At 42.6% G+C, this 23,789-nt stretch overlaps 1 protein-coding gene across 3 annotated transcripts in view; it reads left to right on the forward strand.

Moving 5' to 3' along the window:
• Nucleotides 1–248: 248 nt before the first annotated feature.
• Nucleotides 249–23,789, forward strand: part of GYG1 (glycogenin 1) — a 36,783-nt gene continuing 13,242 nt past the window's right edge. For all 3 annotated transcript variants that reach the window (XM_005546054.3, XM_045386803.2, XM_005546056.3), the window contains exons 1-5: nt 249–356; nt 2,871–3,006; nt 5,362–5,536; nt 5,797–5,959; nt 18,275–18,401. In XM_005546054.3, coding sequence (XP_005546111.2) covers nt 350–356; nt 2,871–3,006; nt 5,362–5,536; nt 5,797–5,959; nt 18,275–18,401 — 608 coding nt within the window. In that variant the 5' untranslated portion in view covers nt 249–349. The remainder of the gene's footprint in view (nt 357–2,870; nt 3,007–5,361; nt 5,537–5,796; nt 5,960–18,274; nt 18,402–23,789) is intronic.

Genomic DNA, 23,789 nt, shown 5'->3' on the forward strand with positions numbered 1-23,789 from the left:
GGGCGCGCGAGGTTGACAAGAGCAGGCGCCCCGGGGAAGTAAGACCAGGGCCGCCGGTGCGCCGCAGCCGCAGCCGCAGCCGCAGCCTAGCCCCGAGTGAGGGAGGAAGAGCCGAGGCGGACGCGGGCCCCGGAGCCCCGCGGGCCGCCGCCCCCGCCGGCCGCACAGCAGGGAGGATGCGGACGGCAGCGAGAGCGTGCGCGGCCACGTGACGGCCGCTATAAGAGCGCATGGGGCAGACGCTCCGCTCCCCGCCGTGCCTCCTCGCTGGCAGCGCTCCCTCCTGGTGCCGGCTTCTCTGAGCCACCAACCTGCGGCTACTCCGGCCGCCTGCGCCCCCGGCAGCACCATGACAGGTACCGCCGCGCAGCCCGCCGCCGCCAGCCCCGGGACTCCGGCTCCCTGCCCAGCCGCCGCCTCACTTCTCCGCCTCCGCCCTGAGCCCCGGGGTGTTCCCGGCAGGACAAAACCGCCGCAAAGTTGCTGGCTGGCCGCAGCCAGGCGTGCTTCTGCCTGCGTCAGCGGCCGCCCCGCCGCCCCCCGGAGCGCAGGGATGGGGTAGCCGGGCAGAGCCCGGGCCCTCGGCCGGGGCCCTGGTTCCTGCTTCCGTCTCCTCGCCCTTCCTCCTGCTCTCACGGCGAAGGGCCGGCGGGCGGAGCAGCTGCGGCGGAGCCGTGTGGGGGTGGGGAACCGATTCGCCTGGGGGGTCCAGGCGGGAGTCCGGGGGGCAGCGGCATCTTGGGGAGCTGCCACGGCCTCTAGCGGCCCGGAACTCCAGAAAGCGGGGGTCCCGAGGCGGGGATACCGCGGCCTCCGCCCGGCTCCTCTGCCGCCCGCCCCGGCCCCGGCCGCCACGCCGAGCCTATTTTTAGGCCTTTGGGGCCGGGTTGCGGGAAGCCGGGAGTGGGACTAGCGTCCCCGGGCGCGGGCCCCGTCAGGTGGGAGGGCGCCGGCTTTGGCTTCACTTGTTGCGAGGCGTCCGGGCCACTCCACGAGTCAGCCCCAGCACTGGGAAGCTCCGAGTTAGCTGGTCCTTCCGTGTCATTGAGGGTAATGGCCAGGGTTATTACAGCAATTGAACTGCCACAAAGATTGCAGGTGTAACCCAGAGTTCAGCCGTCTTTAGGAAGATTAAACTCCTACCCAGCTGTCATTGGTCTTTCTTGGTCATTTGTAATGTTGGCTAGTCTGGTGTTCTAACCTGTGTTCTATCCCTTATTTAATCTTGAAAATCATCCATATTCTTGATTCCGTAAATCCTTGAATCCTGCTCACCTTATTACATTTTTCTCCATTATCGCCTGGAACCTGGACTTCATTTGAGTTAGATGATCGTTCATTTTGCCCAGCTTAAGTATTTTTGGTGCAGATTGACTGGGATGTTACCCATGTTATAATGGGCTGAAGATAATGGGAGCAAGTACAGGCGGATGTTGATGGTCCTGTCAAGGGACAGGTGTCACTGTTCAGAGCTTTCCTAGAGTGTGAGTGACTGGGAAGCTGGTGGCCCTTCGAGGGTGGGGAACTGGTCTTCCTACAACTTAGTAGTTGGCCTGCCATGGGAGAGGGCCTAATAAAATGTGAAGATGACTGTCAGGTCAGCAGCCGAGGGATGCGCTGGCCCACTAGGCAACCCACAGCTTCCTCTCACGTTTCAGTGGAATTTCCACTGCTTCCAGCCTCCACCTTGGAAAATGGGCAAGGGAGAATGAGGAAACACGGGTCCGAAAGAGAAGGACTTCATGACAAAATGTCCCAACTCCCTGGTTAGGCAACTGACGCCTACCAGACCTTGATCTGAAGTGTCCTATGCATTTGGATGCCCACCAACTTAATGTTTCTTGGAGATGGAACATGGCCCAGAATTGTCCCAGGGAATGACTGGAGAAATCTTGAAGCCTGTGCTAGGGGTCTTGGGAGGTTGGGGACCGTTCAGTAGGAAGAAAAATCCATGTGTTTACCTTCTCTTCTGGCAACTAAGTAATTATTGGAGATTGGGGTGCATGTCTGTTGGGTTGGGCGTGGGGAGGGGCAGGGTGCAGGATGGACCTGCACCACCTTCTTCAAAGAAAAGCAGGCAGGCTGGTTAGGGCTTCGTGGGTGATCTCCAAATCTATTTATCAGTGATTGATCACTATTTAGATAGAAGCATCAAGGAGGGAAGGCCTCTCTGAGGAGCTAATATTTGAGGAGAGACTCAACGTTATTCTTCAGGGGTATTGGGGCAGGGGAGCTTTTGCTCCAGGTTGAGGAAACAGTTATGTGTAAGATGCCTGGAGTTCGAGGCTACGGTGAGCTATGATCACACCACTCCACTCCAGCCTGGGTGACAGAGTGAGACCCTGTCTCAAAAAATACCTACATACATACATACATACATGTCTGAGGCATGGCGTAAACATAAGTACCAGAATGAAGAATATGGACTCTGCTTTCAGACTGTCTGAATTGAGTTTGACGGTTGTTTTTGTGCTTGTCTGAAAACACTGTCTACGGTACTTGATAGAAGAAACAGAAGATATACTACTTGATCTCTTCATTACCATATGTTAATTGCCTGGAGTTCAAACTCTGGGTATTAAGCTATTGTTTTGTCTGAGAATTTAGCATGTCGGGACTCTAAGTTGGATTTAATTTCTGTAGCTTAATCAACCTCTTGAAGGTTGCCATCTGTGCCTGCTATGATCTTGAACCATTCTTGAAGTGGATACTTACGGTTTTCTCCCCAAAGGGGCTGCAGCTTGATTCTTAGAGAAAGTTGATGTTAGAGGAACTGGTTTTGCTGAATTACTGTTTGAATGGGTTCCTGGGGAAAAGGTTCTCTCCAGATAAGATATTGTAATGAGTGTTTTTTTTTTCTTTGTATTAAGATCAGGCCTTTGTGACACTGACCACAAACGATGCCTATGCCAAAGGTGCCCTGGTCCTGGGCTCATCTCTGAAACAGCACAGGACCACCAGGAGGCTGGTTGTGCTCGCTACTCCTCAGGTCTCAGACTCCATGAGGTGAGGACCTCGCTGCCGCCCCAGCATCCACAGGGTCTCTGACATCCTTCTCCCTGTTTCTGACATCATTGGACATTGAGGCCATGCTCTTTTCAGGAGTTGAGCCCGGGGTAGAGAAAAATGAGAGATGCTGAGTGAAGGATTGCTGGATTTGAAAACACCTCCTAGCTTTTGGGAGATATTCCAACTACATTCTCTTCTGGAAGGTGGTGTGCTGGCCCACACTTTCTGATTCCAGCTAGGAGTGGAAGAAGGAGTCGTCTTCCTTCACTCCATCCCCTCTGGGTGATCTGAAGGAGTGTGTCCGGCATTCCCTACTTACATACACCTTTATGCAGTGACAATTCATGGAGGTTCCTTTCCCAAGATGGAGCAGGGGCTACATTGTTTCATGTTGCAAACTAGGGAAACTCTCAAGTGACTTAGAAAAGTAGTTATATTATCCATTGCCAGTTGACATTTGTAAGCTAAAGGTCTTTATTTACAATATAATATACTAGAATCTTTACCAAAGGGCTTTCCAAACTAGGTTTTACTACGGGAAACACACTAAAGGGTATAAACTGCTTCGTGATTGGTTAGTTCACTTTGATCTGATGGAATTAAGTTTTTAAGTATTTGGGCCAGGTAAGATGGCTCACACCTGTAATCTCAGCACTGTGGGAGGCCGAGGCAGTTGGATCACCTGAGGTCAGGAGTTCCAGACCAGCCTGACCAACATGGCGAAACACTGTCTCTACTAAAAATACAAAACCTCGTTTCTACTAAAAATACAAAAATTAGCTAGGCGTGGTGGCGCGTGCCTATAATCCCAGCTACTTGGGGTTAGGGACTGAGGCAGGAGAATCGCTTGAACCCAGGAGGTGGAGGTTGCAGTGAGCCAAGATTGTGCCAGTGCACTCCAGCCTGGGCAACAGAGTGAGACTCTTGTCTTCAACAATAGCAACAACAACAACAAATCGAAGTATCTGAATGAGCTACCTAGTCCCTAGTACTAACTTTTAAAGTATCTGGGCACATTAGTAACTTTGTGATGTGTTTATTTTTGTGGTCTCCTGGCCCTCTAAGAAATTGAAAATGCCCTTTTTGTAACTTTTTTTTTCTCCCAAAAAGTATAAGCACAGACCAAGGGTCTCTAAAAAGTAGGCATTCTGTATACATACGTATATCTTTCACACTAACACCCTTGTTCCTAAATGGTAATTTAGAAAGATGCCAAAAAGCCTGTCTCCTAATGTGTATGCCCTAATTTGTAGTCTATTAGACTATGTCTAAGAAACCAGATCTAGTCTTACCTTTCCTGTAACCACCATCAGTTTACTTTGGTGAGTGATTCTCCTCACTGTTTCTCTTCAAAAACATCAAGTTTACTGTGTGAACTGAAGCATATTTTTGTACAGCTTTGGAGACAGAATACAGTACCACTTTTGTTCTGCATCTCTGATGTTATAAACTTTTAGTATGATACGTTTTTACCCTGTGTTTTTTCTTGTGCTCAATTTAGTGTCTTACTCAAGTCTACCCTCCCGATCCACCATCAAGAACTTTCTAAAATAAAGCCTTAGTTAATTTGGGGCGTAGGGAAGTGTTGTACCTCACAAACCAAAGTGAATCTCATTATATTTAAGCAAAGTGCTCAGCATGTAATAAACACTAGTTATATTGGATTCTACAAAATGGGCAACCTAATAAACGGAGCCCTTTATACATTTTTGCAAGCTATTTCCACAACCTATCTGCTATTCAGTGATATAGTAAAATACAAAAACCCAGAAAATTTCTTCTGTGATAATATTTTTTTATTTTATTTGTTTTTTTTGAGACGGAGTCTCGCTCTGTCACCCAGGGTGGAGTGTAGGGGCGCGATGTCGGCTCACTGCAAGCTCTGCCTCCCGGATTCATGCTATTCTCCTGCCTCAGCCTCCCAAGTAGCTGGGGCTACGGGCACCCACCATCATGCCGGCTGATTTTTTGTATTTTTAGTAGAGATGAGGTTTCACTGTGTTAGCCAGGATGGTCTCAATCTCCTGACCACGTGATCCGCCCACCTCGGCCTCCCAAAATGCAGGGATTACAGGTGTGAGCCACCACGTCCGGCCTATAATAATGTTTTAAGACACGCATTTCATCCTCACCATAAGCAGTTCTTATTACTTTAGTGAAGTTAACTGGACATGCAAATAAACACAATTTGTCCTGGAGTAAAATTAGAACAGATTTAAGGGTACATATTCTACAAAGCAATACATTGTTCTAGTAATTGATGGAGAGGGTAATAAAGCATCAGTCTTGCATTAGTGGGTCACTTGTTCTGAAAAGATGCTAAGTGTGGTTTTCTGGATTTTATTTTGACAGAAAAGTTTTAGAGACAGTCTTCGATGAAGTCATCATGGTAGATGTCTTGGACAGTGGCGATTCTGCTCATCTAACCTTAATGAAGAGGCCAGAGTTGGGTGTCACACTGACAAAGCTCCACTGCTGGTCACTTACACAGTATTCAAAATGTGTATTCATGGATGCAGATACTCTGGTGAGTGTGGCTTTGAGGGTAGAAAAGAAAGATATATATGGTAATAGACACCTATTAGGCATTTGAGGAATGCTGTCAAGACTTGACAGCAAAGTTCAGATAGAACCACTGTCATGAAATATGTCAGGGGATGAAGGAGAGGAGGCCCAGGCTGCCTTACAGCTGTCACCATCTTTTGTGTTGGATGACATAGGGAGAACATAAGAAGGGTATTCTGTAGCAAAAACATTTCTGTAATGCTCTTTCTCCCTTTTGATCAGGTCCTAGCAAATATTGATGATCTTTTTGAGAGAGAAGAATTGTCAGCAGCACCAGACCCAGGGTGGCCTGACTGCTTCAATTCCGGAGTCTTCGTTTATCAGCCTTCAGTTGAAACATATAATCAGCTGTTGCATCTTGCTTCTGAGCAAGGTAGTTTTGATGGTATGTATCTACTATCTTCATGTCTGATAAGCTGTGAATAATTAGTTATTTCTAGGGGCTGCTCTTCTCAGAAATAATTGCTGTGGTTTATTCTGCCTGAAAGGTATAAGAGATGGAGCAAGCATTTTAAGTTGTGCTCTTTTGGGAAGAGTGTGTGTGTGTGTGTGTGTGTGTGTGTGTATGTGTATGTAAATGCATCTTTTTCTATAGATGTGAAAGATTAAACTATGATAGGCAATTTTATAGGATTGTCTTTAAGTTGTCTTCCTGTATCTAATTTAGAGTATGATAAATGTACTGTGATTATTCAAAAATTCAAAACACTGAAAAACTTTAACATCTATCTTAAACCTAAGTAAATGTAAGCTCAAGAGAGTTTGACAGGCCATTCCAGGAGGATTAAGCATTGTCACTATGGAAACTTGAGGAATAAACCTGATAATTTGGGTCTCATTCTCTCAGGTGGCATAAAAAAGAAGATAGAAAGTTTATATGAATAATCTTTGCTTCCAAACTCTCATTCTCTACAAGGCTGTGTGTCAGAGGTATCTGCAGGGCCAAAAAGTAGAACATTGACAAAGTCAGCATCCATTTTCTATAACATATAAATGTTTTTATAGTTATATTTATACAACAGTTCTGTCTGTGATATAGGGTCTCATATCTTTTGGAGAAGTTGATCAAATGAATTAGTGTGCTTTCGTTTCAGGCCAGTTTCTGAAATAACAAGCCGTGTTTTTAAAAACAAAAACACACAGGACAAAACCAATAGTTAATATGCAGAAGGAGTTCTTTGAAAAATTATTTTTGATGGTTCTTTTGAATAAAGACCCAGAATAGAGAAGAAGAAGGACATTCTCTTAGAAACCCTCCCAGCAGTGACTCACCATCAGATATGTGACATTGTGGCAGAGCACAGTGCTGTGTGCTATTCACATGGGGTTGGGCCAGAGGCCTGAGCTCTGCTGGAGACACAGCAGGGGCTTCTTTCCTTCTCTCCCTGTCCCAAGAGTAGATCTGAGATTTGCAGTAAGTAGATCTTTTAGAAATAGCAGAAACAGCCTTTCTCGTTTGACAAAAGATTCAATCCTGGGTGCGGATATGAGGGTTCATTTTCATTAATTAGTTAGAAAGTTAAAAATCAAAATATTAAACTTGAAAAGTGAAAACATTAGATCTATAAGTTTGTTAGATTGCTGAGGTTAAGATACTGGAAGTTAAAACATTTCAAATTATACATAAAACTGAGATTGGGTTTTCATTGTTGCTATTCACAGAAATTGAATTCTTTTTAGTTATTTGGCTGAGGATTTGGGAATTGTGGCTATATGAATTGTAATTGAAAGTAATAAGGAAGTTTAAGTCTCAGTTTTATGTAACTATTTAGCTTGTTTACACTGTAAGCTAGTAGTTCTCAAACAAGGGTGATTTTGTCCCCCAAAGGACATTTGGCAATGTCTGAAGACATTTTTGGTTGTTACAACTGAAGGGGGAGGGTGCAAAGGGCATCTGGTGAGTGGAGGCCCTGGGATGCTAAACATCCTGCAATGCATAAGACGATCTCCTACAGCAAAGAATTACCTAGCCCAGCATGTCAGTAGTGCTGAGGTTGCAAAACTCTGCTCTCTACATGCTCTAAAATAGAGCAGGAGTATCTGAACCATCATGTATGGCAGCATCTAACAAGAAGTGAAGTCTTGTTTTAAGCAACCTTAAAATAAGAAAATAATAATGTGTTAAATGTTCTCCGTGGTCAAGACCAAATGAAACTTCTTCACTTTACTGACATGATTTTCGCTCCTGCTATTTTCCTTTCATAGAAGGAATGAAAGCTGTATTAGTATTTAAGTTCAAAAGATGTATTCCTTATTACTGCTGCTTATAAGGAAACAGTTACCTTTGCATAAAAGGAAGAGGAGAGTGTTTTTAGCAGAAGTCCACTATTTGTCTTAACCTTCCCATCAGAGTGTAGCTTTCTTCACCTCTTCTCCTAATTTGAAGGAAGTAAGTGTAACCCTGTCAGAAATTCAGTGTAACTCTTTTCAACTTCATTAAGTGAATCACATTCTAAAGTACATCTTGTGGCCTGCCAACTGCCTGAAATCACATGATTTTAATCATGTAAAGAGAATCCAATTTCTAACCTAGAATACTATTAAATGTTATTGAGAGGTAAGACTCTGGATACCAAACAGTAGTGTGCCATGGTAAATTATCTAGGTTATAATTTGAGAATATGAAACTAATTAATTAACCTATTCTTTGTTAAGAAGCTTGGATGTGTGCAAAGTGTGCGACTAGGAAGCACTTTCTGCTTTTTCAGCCAAGATCTGAAACCACCATGAGATTCTGTCTGTGCCTCTAGCACATTTCATTATTCAGCAGCAGGTTTCCAGGTGCTGGCCGTCCTCTTAGGTATTCCATTTACTGGCTCATTGGTGGTGAAGGACTGAATCTTCTCTGTTAATAGAAATTGAAAGAGGTAAAAAGTCAACTGTGCAGCTGAGAACTTACAGTTCTCAATATGTTGTTTAAATTCAGCAGAAGAAGAAATTTAGCAGTTCTCAAATCAGAGGTTGTGTTCACTTGAAATATGTGTTAAGCTTTACTTAGCAAAGAAAGCTCACTCTGTACCTTGGGAGGCTGCTTCTCTCTGGAGGGGTTTACTATCCACTTGAATCAATGTGTGAACCATGTGACATAAAAATGTGTTGGACTTACGCTTGATAGCAATAAAATATTTCTTTATGGACAATGACTTTGTCTAATGGCAGTAACCTTTGCCTGCAGTTTTCAATATGTTATTATATAAAAAATATAGTAAAAGTAAATCTTAAAAATTAAGAATTATATAAAAAATAATTTTGGTTAGGTGTCATGCTGTAGGCACTGATGAACATTTTCAGGTGTTCCTTTCACAGTTACCCACATTTTCTCACAACCATAGTTTCTCCCTCCACCACCCCCATAGTCAGTTTTAAGTCCCAGAATTTTCAGCTCAGACCAGTTTTTCAGATGACTGTATCTCAGTGCGAATATCTTGCAGGTCATGTTTTTGACCTCTTTCCTGTGTTCGGCAGAAACTGGTGGGGCCTGGTGTCCACTGACAAGCCACATAGGCTGTTGATGGCTGAGCATTTGCAGCTGCTTTTGCAACCCTTCTCATGCAAAAGAATGTGGCTGTCATTCTTCTAATCACCAGCCCTCTATTCACAGCCCCTCCACCTCTCTATTCTGTGACTCTGGCCAAGAGAATAATCCTAATATGGCAAACCATACTAGGTACCTTGACTTCTCTTTCTTTCTAAAATTCTAGAATGTTAAAATTTAGAACTGGTGACTACATACCTAATTCATGGCTGCTGTCTAATTTTCCATAATGAAGAGTCAAGCTTCTATACTGTTGTATTTTCAAACTGTCTTGGCACTTACTTCATCACTATAATTACGTATTTCCCGAAAAGTTGAACAATAGCTGTTGTGAAATAGTTATACACTAGTATTGTATAGGATGTGACAAGATAAAGTTAACTTCAGGGCATGTTAGCAGTAAGAGGGGAAGAGAGGGATCGTTATATTCTAGGTTCTAATCAGTTTTGCTTCTGCCACATCGGTGAAATGAGGCTGATGAACTTGACTCTTAATTTGAAAAAATCAACCTGAATGCAAGTTGAGGTTTATTTTCTTTTCCCTTGTGACTAATGTATCTTAAGAGTGCTTGTATAGTTGAAGGGTTGAGTGCTTAAAAATTGTTGTCTATTTCGTCTGTATGTGTCAGTTTCAAAAACCTAGGTCAGAGGAATTCATATTTTCTAATTTGGAATATTCCTAAAAAACATCTTATACTCATTTTGATTACTGCAATGTAAATATCCTAAACTTTTGATTGGTGTACTGGAATTTTGGTCTGTAGTTGAATTTCTAGAAAACATAGGATAGAATAAATTAGTGGCAGAATATTAGGTATGATTTATTTAAGTAGAGTCCATGATCCGCTTTGAGATCATTATATTTGTGTGTTCCAAATTCTAAGTGGTCATTGAGTCCCATAAGCAGAATACAGTAATGTTTTGAAATAATGTTTAACAGAAATGATTTGGTGCTACATTCTATTAAAGCGTAAAATTGACCCCAGAGCTAGGTTTTAAAATCTTTGTAGTTAATTAGGCTTCATGTTGGACCTGCCCAAAAAAAGAATGAAGGACTGAGATATTTCAAGATAGTACTTGTCTTGTCCAAACCAAATGAGCTCAGAGATTTTGGTGTGCTTCACTTGGTTCCCTGACTTGATAGGTTGGCCTGGACAGTTATCTTACCATGGTGACTTCCCCCAGCCACCTAAGCACTAGGCTGCCTGTTCTAGTAATTTATTCAGTTGTTTTGGAAATGACTATGTTCTCTTGCATTTATGTCATTTTATTGATAGATAATAAGTATCTTGAGGAAAAGCAAAAGCCATAACATGTAGTGGCAAAATTGATGAGCACACAGGGTCAGAGATCATGACCCTGTGAGAAATAGAGGAGGAGGAAGCGACTAATGTGTTATATGTGTGCAGGCTCTTATGCTGGTCATTTTACCTACTTTTTCACTTATTTCTCAACAGTCCTGTGAGGTAAGCATTCATACATCCATTCATATAACAAATACTCGTTGAGAGCCTACTATCTAGCTAGCACTGGGGACCTGCCATTGTTACAGTTCAGGACAGCAGCTTTCCTGGTGTCCCTCAGCGGAGGTAAAGTCAGGTCTGAATCAGGGTCCTTCTGAGCTCTGGTTGGGCTATGTGTTGCGGGGAGGAGAGGTGGGGTGGGTGCTGGTGGTGGGGGGTGGCTTTTCCATTCCCAGTTCTCTCACATGGCAGCATTCTTGAGTATGTGTCCTGAGAATGATACAGGATGGAGGAAGATCCTTATTACCTTGGCTTTATGTCAGGTTAATTAAGTAATTTCTCTGAGTAGACAGAGCAGCTGGTATATTCGTCATTTTACAAATGAAGGAATGGAGGCTCAAGTCTTCTATCTCTATTGCTACTATTCCTCCCCTCTGATCCAAAATACCTAAAAATACTTTGTCATTTAAAATCAGCAGCACAGTTCATTGGCGTGCATTGTTTTATGGAGTCTGGAAGTACTTTGAGAAGTGTTACTGTCACCTGTATTTCTGTAGTAGGTTCATTCATTATTTCAAACATCATTTTAATTTCTAATCTGGGAAAAATCCTAAATTTAAGGGGCAAAAATAGACTGGTAAGTAATACACATTTTATTCCTGCCTCTATAAAGTTTATATTCTGAGACCTTACAGACATTTAACAACTAGTACACAGTTATGTAATCATGATTCTAGTAAGTTCAGAGTACTAAGAGTCCAGACTAGGAGGACCTGCCTTCGACTGAGAAACTGACATTTAAGCCAAGAATAAATGTTTCCTTGCATGTATGTAATAATTAATAGCTTGATACTTAATAATCTTTTAACAAAATAGTGAAAAACAAAAGCTATAACATGAAGTAGTAAAAGAAATCAGTTATTCTTGGCTTAAATGGGTTGAGGCCAGTGAGATGCAGTGATGCTGGGGCCCAAGCTCCAAGTGCCTGGATTTCCATAAGCCACCTTGGGTTAATCTAATGATCCTCAGTAAATCTCATAAAAATATCCCCAAGAGCTGGGCTTTCATAAGCTGTAATTTATTAATCCTTAGCATGCTCACTATAGGCAGAAATGATTATATCTGCCAAGCATTTTGTAGGAAGTTAGTTTTAAAAAAAAGTGTCCAGGTGCAGTGGCTCACGCCTGTAATTCCAACACTTTGGGAGGCCAAGGCAGGCGAATCACTTGAGGTCAGGAGTTCCAGACCAGCCTGGCCAAAATGATTAAACCCTGTCTCTACGAAAAATGCAAGAATTAGCTGGGTGTAGTGGCATGTGCCTGTAGTCCTGGCTTCTTGGGAGACTGAGGTGGGAGAATCACGTGAACCCTGGAAGCAGAGGCAGTGAGCTGAGGTCGCACCACTGCACTCCAGCCTGGGTGACAGAGCGAGACTGTCTCAATAAATTAATAAATAGATAGAGGTGAGTCACATGTTCGTGTCAGTCCTTGTTTCTAGCTCAGTTATAGTATAAAGCACATTTTACTTTAAATGTTTTTTTTTTTTTTTTTTTTTTTTTGAGACAGAATTTCGCTGTTGTTGCCCAGGCTGGAGTGCAATGATGCGATCTCAGATCTCAGCTCACTGCAACCTCTGTCTCCTGGGTTCAAGTGATTCTCCTGCCTCAGCCTCCTGAGTAGCTGGGATTACAGGTGCCTGCCACCATGCCCAGCTAATTTTTGTATTTTTAGTAGAAATGGGGTTTCACCATGTTAGCCAGACTGGTCTTGAACTCCTGACCTCAGGTGATCCACCCGCCTCGGCCTCCCAAAGTGCTGGGATTACAGGTGTGAGTCACCATGCCTGACCTTTTACTTTATTTACTTTGTCCATCTGTCCCCTTTTGGATTTTGAAGTATCTGAGAGTTGGAACCTATCTGAATCTTCCTATTATGTGAATACCAAATTTATATAATGTTAGACATTTTTATAGAAATGACATTTTTAAGAGTTATTATCCTTTGTTATAATAAAGTCATTCTTCGAAAGATTGTAGTGCTGCTCAAATTTTAATATGCAGACAAATTCCCTAGGGATTAAAATGTGGCTTCTGATTCTGTAGGTCGGGTGGGGCTCAACAGTCTGCACTGCTCTCAAGCTCCCAGGTGATGCCCATGCTGCTGGAACCCAGGCCACAGCTTGAGGAGCACTATTATAGGGGGAGCATTCCTTTGACTGAGATGCTGGGGCTCATGTCTAAATCAGAATTAACTCACTGCCCTGTTACCCACAGTAGACAAGCCAGCTGCCAGCACACTATGGAAGAGCACGCAAAGTACACGAGCATTGAACAAATGCACAGATTTAAAAAGACACCACTTAATTCTGTTTCTGTCTTAGGAAACAAATAGTCCCAGTTTCTGATCAATGCTGTGGTGTGTCCATGGTTACCAGGTATGTGACCCTGCTTAAAAGACAGAAAGTACCAAGTCTGTAGTTGCAAGGTGATTACGTAGCATTTGGGCAGCTGGGTGGAAGGATGATTCAGAATGAGACACTTGCTTTTGTTCGCAAAGCAGATGCAGTGTGCCCCTTGTTCATTTCCTTTCTCCCTGTCTCTCACCTGTGTTACCACACCCTGGCGTACCGGATCACAGCTGCTAGTGATGCCTGCTAATCATGTTTGTTGGCTCTGAGATGAGTGAGATTAAAAGTATCTTAACCTGTCAGATTAAATAAAGCTGCCTCTGGAAGTCTGACTAAAACGTGTCGGACAAAAGTTGTAGGGTTTTTGTTATGGAAATTCAGCAGTCTTTAGGGCATCCTTGTGTGTTTTCTAACATAGATGTGCCTAGATTTGCATTCTGCTTTGAACTGTGCTATCATTTAAAGATTTTTCTAAAGAGAGGATACTGGTAACACCATACATAGATTTTTCTGATGAAGTTAAAACATTTGCCTGACCTTGAAATGTTGAACTGTGCATTTGGGAAAAGATGGTTAAGATTTCTAGACCACTGAATTTAAAAATTCAGCTACAGACTTCTAGATGGTATTTAATTTATTTTTAATCCACAATTTTGGACTAAATAATAAACCTTTGTAGTTACATAGTGAGGTCAGTGGCCCTGGAAGTTTTACGACCTGTGTGTCCCCTCTAGAGCCAAGGTTCTTGTTGAGTGTTTCAGGATTTGCCAATTTAACAGGCACCGTTGATTCACCAGTTCTACTTCAGTGCCTTTTCTCTTCCTCCTTGCTCGTTTTCTGTACAACCAGTGCTTCCCAGCCTCCCTGTGGCACACAGCTGATGGGCAGATGATGTTTGTAGGGTACCTGAGGGTAAACAGAAACGGCCTGTTGTGGCCAAAGGCAGCCAGCCAGGGACTTTGAGGGATCAGCAGCTCTGACTCCTGTTTCCCAGGCTCACACAGGTCGGATTTGGAAGTTCTACTTTACAACTACGATTTAGGCCTCCATGGAATTAGATTTCTTTACTGCATTATGAATAGCTGTTAGTCATTTTAAGTGGAATTGCTTCAGTTAAAGGTCTTACAGTGTCCAGGTTCTCAAATGGGATAAATGTGTAGAGTTTTATTATTAATAATCCTTTATAACCTACACGTATTTTTCTTTTGGTAGTATGCTTCATAATAAAAATTAAAAGTAAAGAATATTTAGAAAGAAAAGGTCTAAGCACAGTTCTCATTCTTGCCTCTAGTTGTATTACTAATATTTTAGCATTACAAGAGTAATATTAGGAAAAATAGGGGGGAAGGAACATCTATTATACCAATCTCCTAATGCAATTATTTTATTTACTTTCTTTTAATATAAATGTTCATTAATGTTTATGTTCTTAGTTTTAATCACAATGTATGTAGCTGTATATCTTTATATTACACAGTGTACTGATGTTGTCTTTATAGACATTAGTTTTAATTGCTGAATAATATTCCATGAGTAGTTAGTATTACAATATACTAACTATTCCTGTGTGGTAGAATGTAAGTCGTTTAAATTTTTTCTGCTGTTACAGAGTATTTTCAAGATTCTTGCATTCATTCCATAAATAATTTGCTAAGTGTAAGGCATTCTGCTACATGTTAGCATTATAATGGTAAGCAAAAAGCCATAATCTCTGTTCTTGTGGAATTTAGCAGCTAATTCCTGATTGTATTTTGCACGTTAATTGTAAGAGTTTTTTAAAAACCTGTTCATCTTGAGAGAACTGTAGATTTCCATGCAGCTGTAAGAAATAATACAGAGAGATCCCATGTACGCTTCATCTGTTTTCTCCCAATGGTCATACCTTGTATAACTAAAATGTGTCACCCCAACCAGGAGATTGATATTGGAACAATCCACCAATCTCACTCAGATTTTACCAGTTTTGTATGTATTCCCTTTTCTGTGTGTATACGTGTGTATATATGCACTTTTGGTTTTTATGCAACTTTATCACATATGTGGATTGGTGTGACCACCACCATAGTCAAGATGCAGAGTAGTTCCATCACAAGAACCTTCATCACATTCTGTTTTTTTTTTTTTTTTTTGAGATGAAGTCTCTTTGTCACCTCGCCTCGAGTGCAGTGGTGTGATCTCAGCCCACTGCAACCTCTGCCTCCCGGGTTCCAGCTATTCTGCCTCAGCCTCCCAAGTAGCTGGGGCTACAGGCGTGTGCCACCACGCCCAGATAATTTTTGTATTTTTAGTAGAGACGGGGTTTCACCATATAGTTCAGGCTGGTCTTGAACTCCTGACATCGTGATCCGCCCGCCTCAGCCTCCCAAAGTGCTGGGATTATAAGCATGAGCCACTGCTCCTGGCCCGTCATATTCTTTTACAGCCACAACTGCATCTCTCATTCTTTCCCTCTCCCCTGGCAACCATTAATTTGCTTTCTATCTCTATAATTTTATTATTTGATGTTATATAAGTGAAATTACATAGTATGTAACTTTGTGAGATTGGAGTTTTTCACTCAGTGTAATTAATTTAAGATTCATCCAGGTTATTGTATCTCTAGTTTGTTCCATCTTATAGCTGAGAAATATTCCACATGGATGTGCCATATCCATATACCTGTTGAGTGACATTGGAGCTGTTTTCAGTTTGTACTATTATGAACAAAGCTGCTATGAACATTTCCTTAGCTTTTTTTTCTGTTCCCATGGAACTGATTGGCAGTATTTTGATGATTATGTGTGAAAGGAAATTAGTTAAGACTTCAGGCCTCTGTACCTCAGCCATTAGTGTCTAGTCCCACATTTGGGGTATCTTTGTGGAATCCAAAATAAGCCTTTAATGAATGGCATGATGTTTTGGCTTCGATAGTTTGTGCCTCAAAATATATTCATTTGCCTATATAGCTAAAATTGTCTTTAGTTCTCATGTCTGTCCATTGTCTTAGTCTATTGAGGCTGCTATAATGAAATATCATAGATTAAATGGCTTATAGAAGAAATATATTTCTCACAGTTCTAGAGGCTGGGAATTCCAAGATTAAGGTGCAGCATATTCAGTATCTGGAGAGGGCCAATTTCCTGGGTCATAGACAGCTTTTTTATTTATTTATTTTTTTGTTATAACTGCTGCATGTGGCAGAAGAGGTGAGGGGCCTGTCTTGGGCCTCTTTTATAAGAGCACAAATCCTATGCATGAGGGCAGAACCCTCATGACCTAATCACCTTCTGAAGGCGTCACTCCAGGTACTATCAACTTTGGGGTTAGGATTTCAGTGTAGGAATTCGGGGATATCTAAACATTGAGTCCATTGCATTTTTGTAACAGTGAAGCATATTCTGTTGCCATCTTTATTGTGCTTTAGAACTTATAAGAGTGAAACTGATTTTCTGTTGTTCGTCCCTTGAGGAACACAGACCTGTCAGGGGTGCTGTTTAAGGAGGGCTTTCCTCATAGACAATCAGTGAATGCCTTTGATTCTTAGAGTTGATTGAAGGTATTTGGAAAGGATAGAATACGCAGAGGGTGGATAAGGTACACTTGGACTTTAAACCTACAGTCCTGATCATATTACTTAACTCCAAAAATTAAATAGAGCTCTAGATTTTTGAAGTCTCCTTGAAAACTAAGGATAATTGAATAGCGATGACAGCCAACCGGACTTGTTGTATGTTGAGAAAGGAGCTGGATTTTTCGGCAAAGGAGGCTGAGGAGAGGAGTGACTCTGCAGTATTCCTGCCTGACACTTAGAGCAGGTGTCTCCCTGCCTGCCATCCCCATACACACTAACATGTATGCGCTCATGCACACACACACGTACCGTTAACTCCTGTTCTGCTGCTTGGGAGACTCGTTCTGAGCGTGTTTTCTGAAATCTCATGAGTCTAAAATAGAAAGCACGTGAAATACATGGAAGAATGTGTCTTGTGTTGTTTTTATTTCTTTTGAATGAGTGGCCATGATCCCCACTTTCTGAGGAAGATATGAAGTCCAGGAACCCCAAGGGCTGAGCAGACACTTTGCTGTATCATTGTAGCTGGCGCTGGCCACAGTGGTGACTGAGCAGGATCTGCCCAGAGACTTTTGGTCAGTGGTGGGAGAGTGCACCATAGGGTTAACGTGGCCTTGTGGGCCCTCTGTTGATAAGCCAACAGTTGTGGGCCCTGGAAAACAATTCCGTTGTTCCAGTTTGCTCTTTTTTACTTTTTGATTCTTTTTGTCCTATTACACTCAGGGGAAAGTCTGAAATCTTTAACTGGAAATAAAGTGTAAAACCTGATCCCTATGTGGTCTGGTCCCTGCCGCCTTCTCTGAGACTCACCTGGTGTCATGCAATTCATTCCTGCCGAGTCCACTTAGGCCACCTTCCAGGCCTTCTATCCATAGCCTCATGCTCCTGCCCACCACAGGTCTGTGGTGTGCGCTGTTTTTGTTCTGCCTGAAACACTGTGCCCTGTCTTTCCCCCATCTGCATTTTTCGGGTGTGCCTGTGCACCCCTCAGATACTGGTTTAAACACAACTTGCTCGCGGAAGCCTTCCTTCACCCATCAGATGTCGCTCAAGCCACTTCTATGTGTGCCTGTAGTACCATGTACATTCCTTCACTGCATTCATCTCCATCTGTGCGATGTTGGTTGACTTGATTTGCTGCTGTTGGTGTCTCCCACCTGACCCTTGTGAAGACAGTGACCATATCTCTTTGTGCACTGTTGACTCTGCACTGCCTAGTACAGTATCTGATACATAGTAGCTGCTCAATAGATACTGGTTGAATTAATGAGTTAAATCAGGGAAATGGCCACTCCCTAAAATGTTTTCAATTGGCGTGTCAAGGAACTTATTAAAAAATGGGGGCCAGGCGTGATGGCTCATGCCAGTAGTCCTTGCATTTTGGGAGGTCAAGGCGGGTGTATCACGTGAGATCAGGGGTTTGAGACCAGCCTGGCCAACATGGTGAAACTCCATCTCTACTAAAAGTACAAATATTAGTCTGGCGTGGTGGCATGCACCTGAAGTCCCAGCTACTCAGGAGGCTTAGACAGGAGAACTGCTTAAACCCAGGAGACAGAGGTTGCAGTGAGCTGAGATTGTGCCACTGCACTCCAGCTTGGGTGACAGAGCGAGACTCCATCTCAGAAAAAAAATAAAATAAAAATGGAATTAGTGTCTATTTTTAAAGGTCCAGTTATGTGCTCCTATAAAATTCTTAAACTGTCATGGAGATCTGTTAACTAATTTATATATTTTTTTCTTTTAGGTGGGGACCAAGGCATACTGAACACATTTTTTAGTAGCTGGGCAACAAGAGATATCAGAAAACACCTGCCCTTTATTTATAACCTCAGCAGCATCTCTATATACTCCTACCTCCCAGCATTTAAAGTGTAAGTGCAAATGGTTTAACTATTGTTGGAGATGTTGAGGGAAGAGAAGGGGGGTGTAAAATTTGGGGGCTGCCTCATTGTCATTCTGAGGGAAATAACAGGTAGATACTTTGAGGAAAGTTTCTCTTATAAGAACCGTGGCTGCAGTGGGGAGAAACCTTGATGTTATTGATTGCCTCGTGCTTGACCCTAGGGTACTTAGCTGCCTTTGGGACAAGGTTCCCATCAGTTTCTGGGGTTCATGGCCCTCTGGTAAGTTATTCATGTGTCATGGTCAAAAACACAGACTCTTAAGCTCTGCAGACTTACAACTTGGAGGAGTTGAGTTTGTGCTCTAACTCAGTGTCTTCCCTATACTGTCTACTGAGCCTTGGTTTCCTTCACCTGCAAAAAGGTGTTGAAAGCTCCCTCAGAGTTGTTGTGGGGATTAAGCCAGATGCAGGCAGCAGTGTTGCTGCTGTGGCTAAGAGTAAGGACTCCGGAGCTAGATGACCTCACTTCACATCCTGCAGTGACCACTTCCTGGATGGTGACCTTGGCCTACTTACTGAACTTCTGCCTCCATGTCTTCATAGGGTTATTGTGGGCATTAAGGGAGGTCATCATGTAGCATGGTTAGAAGAGGGCCTGGTCTACCCAAGTGCTCAGTACTTGTTAGGTTGTTAGTCATTTTTGTTTGAGAGAGGCAGTATAGTGTTCAGAGTAAGTCATAAACCAGAAAGGCAGGGCATATGTCCTCACTCTGCCATTTATCTGCTACATGACTTAAGACTTGGTGCCTCAGCTCCTCCATATGTAAAACAAGGAAGAAAATAGTACCTACCTCACAGGGTTGTCAGGAGGATGAAGCAAATTAATACATATAAAGTGCTCAGTGGACATTTGTTGTTTTTGGTAATGTGCTTGTTTAGCACAGTCCCTGGTGCAGTTTTTTTTGTTTTTTTGAGTCAAAGTCTCACTTTGTTGCCCAGGCCGGAGTGCAGTGGCATGATCTTGGCTCACTGCAACCTCTGCCTCAGGGTTCAAGTGATTCTCCTGCCTCAGCGTCCCTAGTAACAGGAATTACAGGCATGCACCACTACACATGGCTAATTTTTGTATTTTTAGTGGAGATTGGGTTTCACCACATTGGCCAGGCTGGCCTTGAACTCTTGACTTCAGGTGATCTGCCCACCTTGCCTTCCCAAAGTGCTGGAATTACAGGCGTGAGCCACTGCTCCTGGCCTCTGGTGTAGTTCTGATACACCTTACAGCTAATACAGCCCTTGTTGCAATGTTTACCTCACTGTTAGGGACAGGATCCTATTTAGCCTCTGACTCATCTGTGTTTAACAAAGAGGATGATTTAGATTTCTTGAACAGGGGCCTAGCTGTCAGGTTGATCCTGAGACAGTCGTGAGCAGCAAAGCCCTTCACTGAGTTGGGCCAATCTCTGTCCCATATGGACATTCCTGAGTTAGCGGAAAACAAAGAGCCTTTCACTCCTCATATTTCATTATCCAAAGTGCTTTCCATAAGTCTTACACCACAGTAATGAGCATGTCTGGCTTTTTGTAGCAGCAGTGTTTCCTTTTCTGTTCTTTTCTGGGAAGACTCTATCAACGTCCTCCAGATAAGGATTAGAAGCATCTTGTGTTCTTTCCTCCCTAACTGTTCCCTTGGCATATGTCTCCAACATATTACATTCTCTTCCCTTTGTACAATGGGAACAAGCAGACTCTTAGACACACCAGCTGTGCTCTGAGGAAAGCAAACAACAGGATTCACTGTCAAGGGAGGAATAGGAGAAGCATTATTTTCACCTCTCAGTCCTTGGCCTTGTAAAATACAAACCTGTCTCACATGGAAATGTGAACCTGATCCATTTTAATCCTTACTTATAACCTTGCTAGTTTGAATAGTGTTCCTGCAAACCATGACAGTATGGCCCCTAGAGCTGAATTTGTCTATAATAGGACATTTGCTTATAGTTCAATTGATTAAATTCAGTTTAGCAAGCAAAAAGATGACAGTGCAGAGGAGAAAGACTTTTGAATAGTGTGACTATTCCACTCAGTCTTGCACAGTGAGTGTGTGGTTCTGCTTAACTCCATCTGTTTTCCACCTTACTACCATTGAGCACATTGTACGTTTCGGGGATAGCCTGGTTTATACAGACACGGCCTGCAGTACTTTTATTTTAACACACAAGAAGCAGATGGAGCAGAGTTAAGTTTTGAGGAGCAAGACAGACTTAATTTGCTAGAACCTTGGCCTTTCTCTCTCAAGAACCCAGTTGATTTTATATCTTCCAAATGAATTGCCCCCAAAAATCCAGTTTGAGATCTAAATTACTGAAACAGGATGGTTTTCTTCTTCCTGGCTCAATGAGTGAGTGCTAATTTTGGAAATCCCCTGGGTTTATTGTAACCATAGAGAATATGACACACTGGGAAAGTTGGGAGCAACTCCGTCCAGCAGGCAGATTTCAGCTGACCCAGGGCCAGCCGGAGATGCTGCTGCTTCTGTGCACCTCGCTTTTGTGGGGTTCAACTCCACGTTTCTGTGATAAGGCTACTCAGAGCCATGCTTTGTCTCGCCCATTGCTGCCTATTGAATATTTAAACCAGATCAGAGAACTCATTTTCCCTTCCCTCTGCCAGAAAATATATTGGCTTTTCTTGTGGAGACCCATCCAGAGACATTTTTCCTTATATTCTTTTATATTTGGGCAAGACTGAAAAGGTACAGGTGGTTACATTTCTTTTTTATTGTAAGTTAATATAAAATTGTGGTCCAAATGTTTTTTAAATGAAAGTAATCCATTACAAGCATTTCGGTCATCATTGCTACTCTCCAGAGATCCCTGTGAATTTGAAGGCCTACCCTTGGGTTCAGAATAACCTTGGTGGTCTCCAGGACTGAGTAGCCCTATAGTGTGCTGGCCTTTCCTAGGACAGCATGGGTGGTGGCAGGTGGAATCAGAGACCATGGAGTGGTCTGGAGCAACTTCGGCTTCATGGAAGAAAGAATGGAGTGTTTGTGTCACCAACTCCAAATAACCATGTACTAGGATGTCCCCAAAGCAGTATTTAGACACCCCAGAATCTTAGAGTCTTGGATATCTAGAACATCGTGGCCTTTGGTCTTACATGAAGCTTCAGCTAAAGGATGCCCTGGTATAAAGCAAACTTAATATGAATTTAAGCCACAAAGCAGCACATCTAGTGCCTTTCTCTCTGTACCATTGGGTTAGAACAAAAGATAAAGGAAACAAACTTTAATAGTTTTATCACTTCGAATGACTACTCAAATATAAAAAAACAGAATTAGTATTGTTTTTGTAAGGGAAGATCCTTTTTAACACAGCATAATTTGAAAACTAAAATGTTTGGTTTAGTAATTTTTTTTTTTTTTTTTTGACGGAGTCTTGCTCTGTGCCCCAGGCTGGAGTGCAGTGGCGCAATCTCGGCTCACTGCAAGCTCCGCCTCCCCGGGTTTATGCCATTCTCCTGCCTCAGCCTCCCGAGTAGCTGGGACTACAGGCGCCCGCCACCTCGCCCGGCTAATTTTCTTGTATTTTTAGTAGAGACGGGGTTTCACCGTGTTAGCCAGGATGGTCTCGATCTCCTGACCTCGTGATCCGCCCGTCTCGGCCTCCCAAAGTGCTGGGATTACAGGCTTGAGCCACCGCGCCCAGCCTAGTTTAGTAATTTTTAAGTTAGTTTGTAGTATTGCATCAGAAAACAAATCATAAATGCATTTCATTTTTTTGAGATGGGGTCTTGCTCTGTTGCCTAGGCTAGAGTGCAGTGGCACAATCACTGCTCACTATAGCCTGGACCTCCTGAGTCAAGCGATCCTCCTGCCTCAGTCTCCTGATGAGTAGCTGTGACTACAGGCACGTGCCACCATGCTCAGTTAATTTGTGTGTGTGTGTGTTTCATAGAGACAGGGTTTTGCCATGTTGCCCAGACTGGTCTTACTCCTAGGTTCAAGTGATCTCCCACTTCAGCCTCCCAAAGTGCTGGGATTATAGGCATGAGCCACTGTGCCCAGCTCATAAATGCATTTATTAATAATATTTTTGAAAGTGCCTAGCATAATGTTTGGGATATTTAGTAGATTTCTTAGGCTTTTAATAAGTTTTTTTTTTTTTTTAAGTTTTCTCTAAATGAAGGTTTTGTTTCATCCAGATAGCATATACTTTGGTTTGTGCATAGTACTGCAAACAAAAAATCTTATTAGTCTTTTAAAAATCGTTTAGTTCCATTTTTGCTTTCTATTATATCCACTGACTAAAAGCTGTCTAGGAATCTCATGTTATACAAAACACACCTTAAAGCAGAGAGACAGAATTCTCTGGTATTGCTTCAAACCACTACATAAATTAATTGGTCAAATTGATTGAGTACAAAGTCTCATTAACCCAATACTTTCCATATAAATATTTTGTTTTACCCTTTACTTGAGTTTAGATATGACCAGAGACCTGGCCTAATGAGAATTAAATATTTTTTCATTTATTTTACTCTCTTAAACATTTCTGAAGATATTCATATTTCTTTCTTTTTTAAGAATCAGACTCATTCACTAAGACCTTATCAAACCTATTTATCAATATTTTCCCCAAACGAATTAAACCTTTAGTGTTGTGAATTCTGTTGTCCCTGTGTAGTTCCGATTTGGTTATTTTTCTTCGCTCCCTGAGACACGTCCTTGGCTCTAACTCTCCACGTAACTATTGTTATTGGAAGTCTGTTTTCATTTCTTTTCACACTCATACATATTCACTCAACCTTGAGGCTGACTCAAAAAGAGTTCGGGTCACTCTTTTTCTCCAGCCATTTGTTGGCCTGCTGGTCGTTCATTCGGTTGGCGAACCTGGAGAATGTACCTTGTGCCATGCTTTCAGCTCACTCAAGGCCTCAAAGATGAATAAGGGAGCTTGGAGTCTAACCCACTTAGCCACTGCTTAGACGTACAGTTTCTTGTATGGCACATGGCACAGTCTGTCATGGTTCGAGTGTTAAGAAGAAGAATCAAGCAGTGGTTGCACAGATGTCTTGTTCCCTCTTTCTTGGTGATAGTGATGCATGTTGGGGCCCCATTTCACAGCGTGGCTGTCTGGTCATTCTGACTTCATCTGAAGTGTTTATCTCTATCAGATGATCTGTCCTCAGATCTCACTGCTGCATATTCTGGTGCCCTACCTAAGTCTTTATCACCAAGAGAAAAGCTTCCATATCAGACCCAACCCAGCCTTTGGATGCTGCTCTGACAATAGCAAAAAGGGCACAAGGAGTGAGATCGCATGGGCAGAAGTCTGGGTGAGGAATGCTATATCAGTCGAAGAGGGAGCTCATGGGAAGTTAAAGGTATGAGGACTGAGTGGAAGAAGACATAATT

The sequence above is a fragment of the Macaca fascicularis genome, chromosome 2, assembly GCF_037993035.2.
Source record: "Macaca fascicularis isolate 582-1 chromosome 2, T2T-MFA8v1.1".
Classification (NCBI taxonomy): domain Eukaryota; kingdom Metazoa; phylum Chordata; class Mammalia; order Primates; family Cercopithecidae; genus Macaca; species Macaca fascicularis.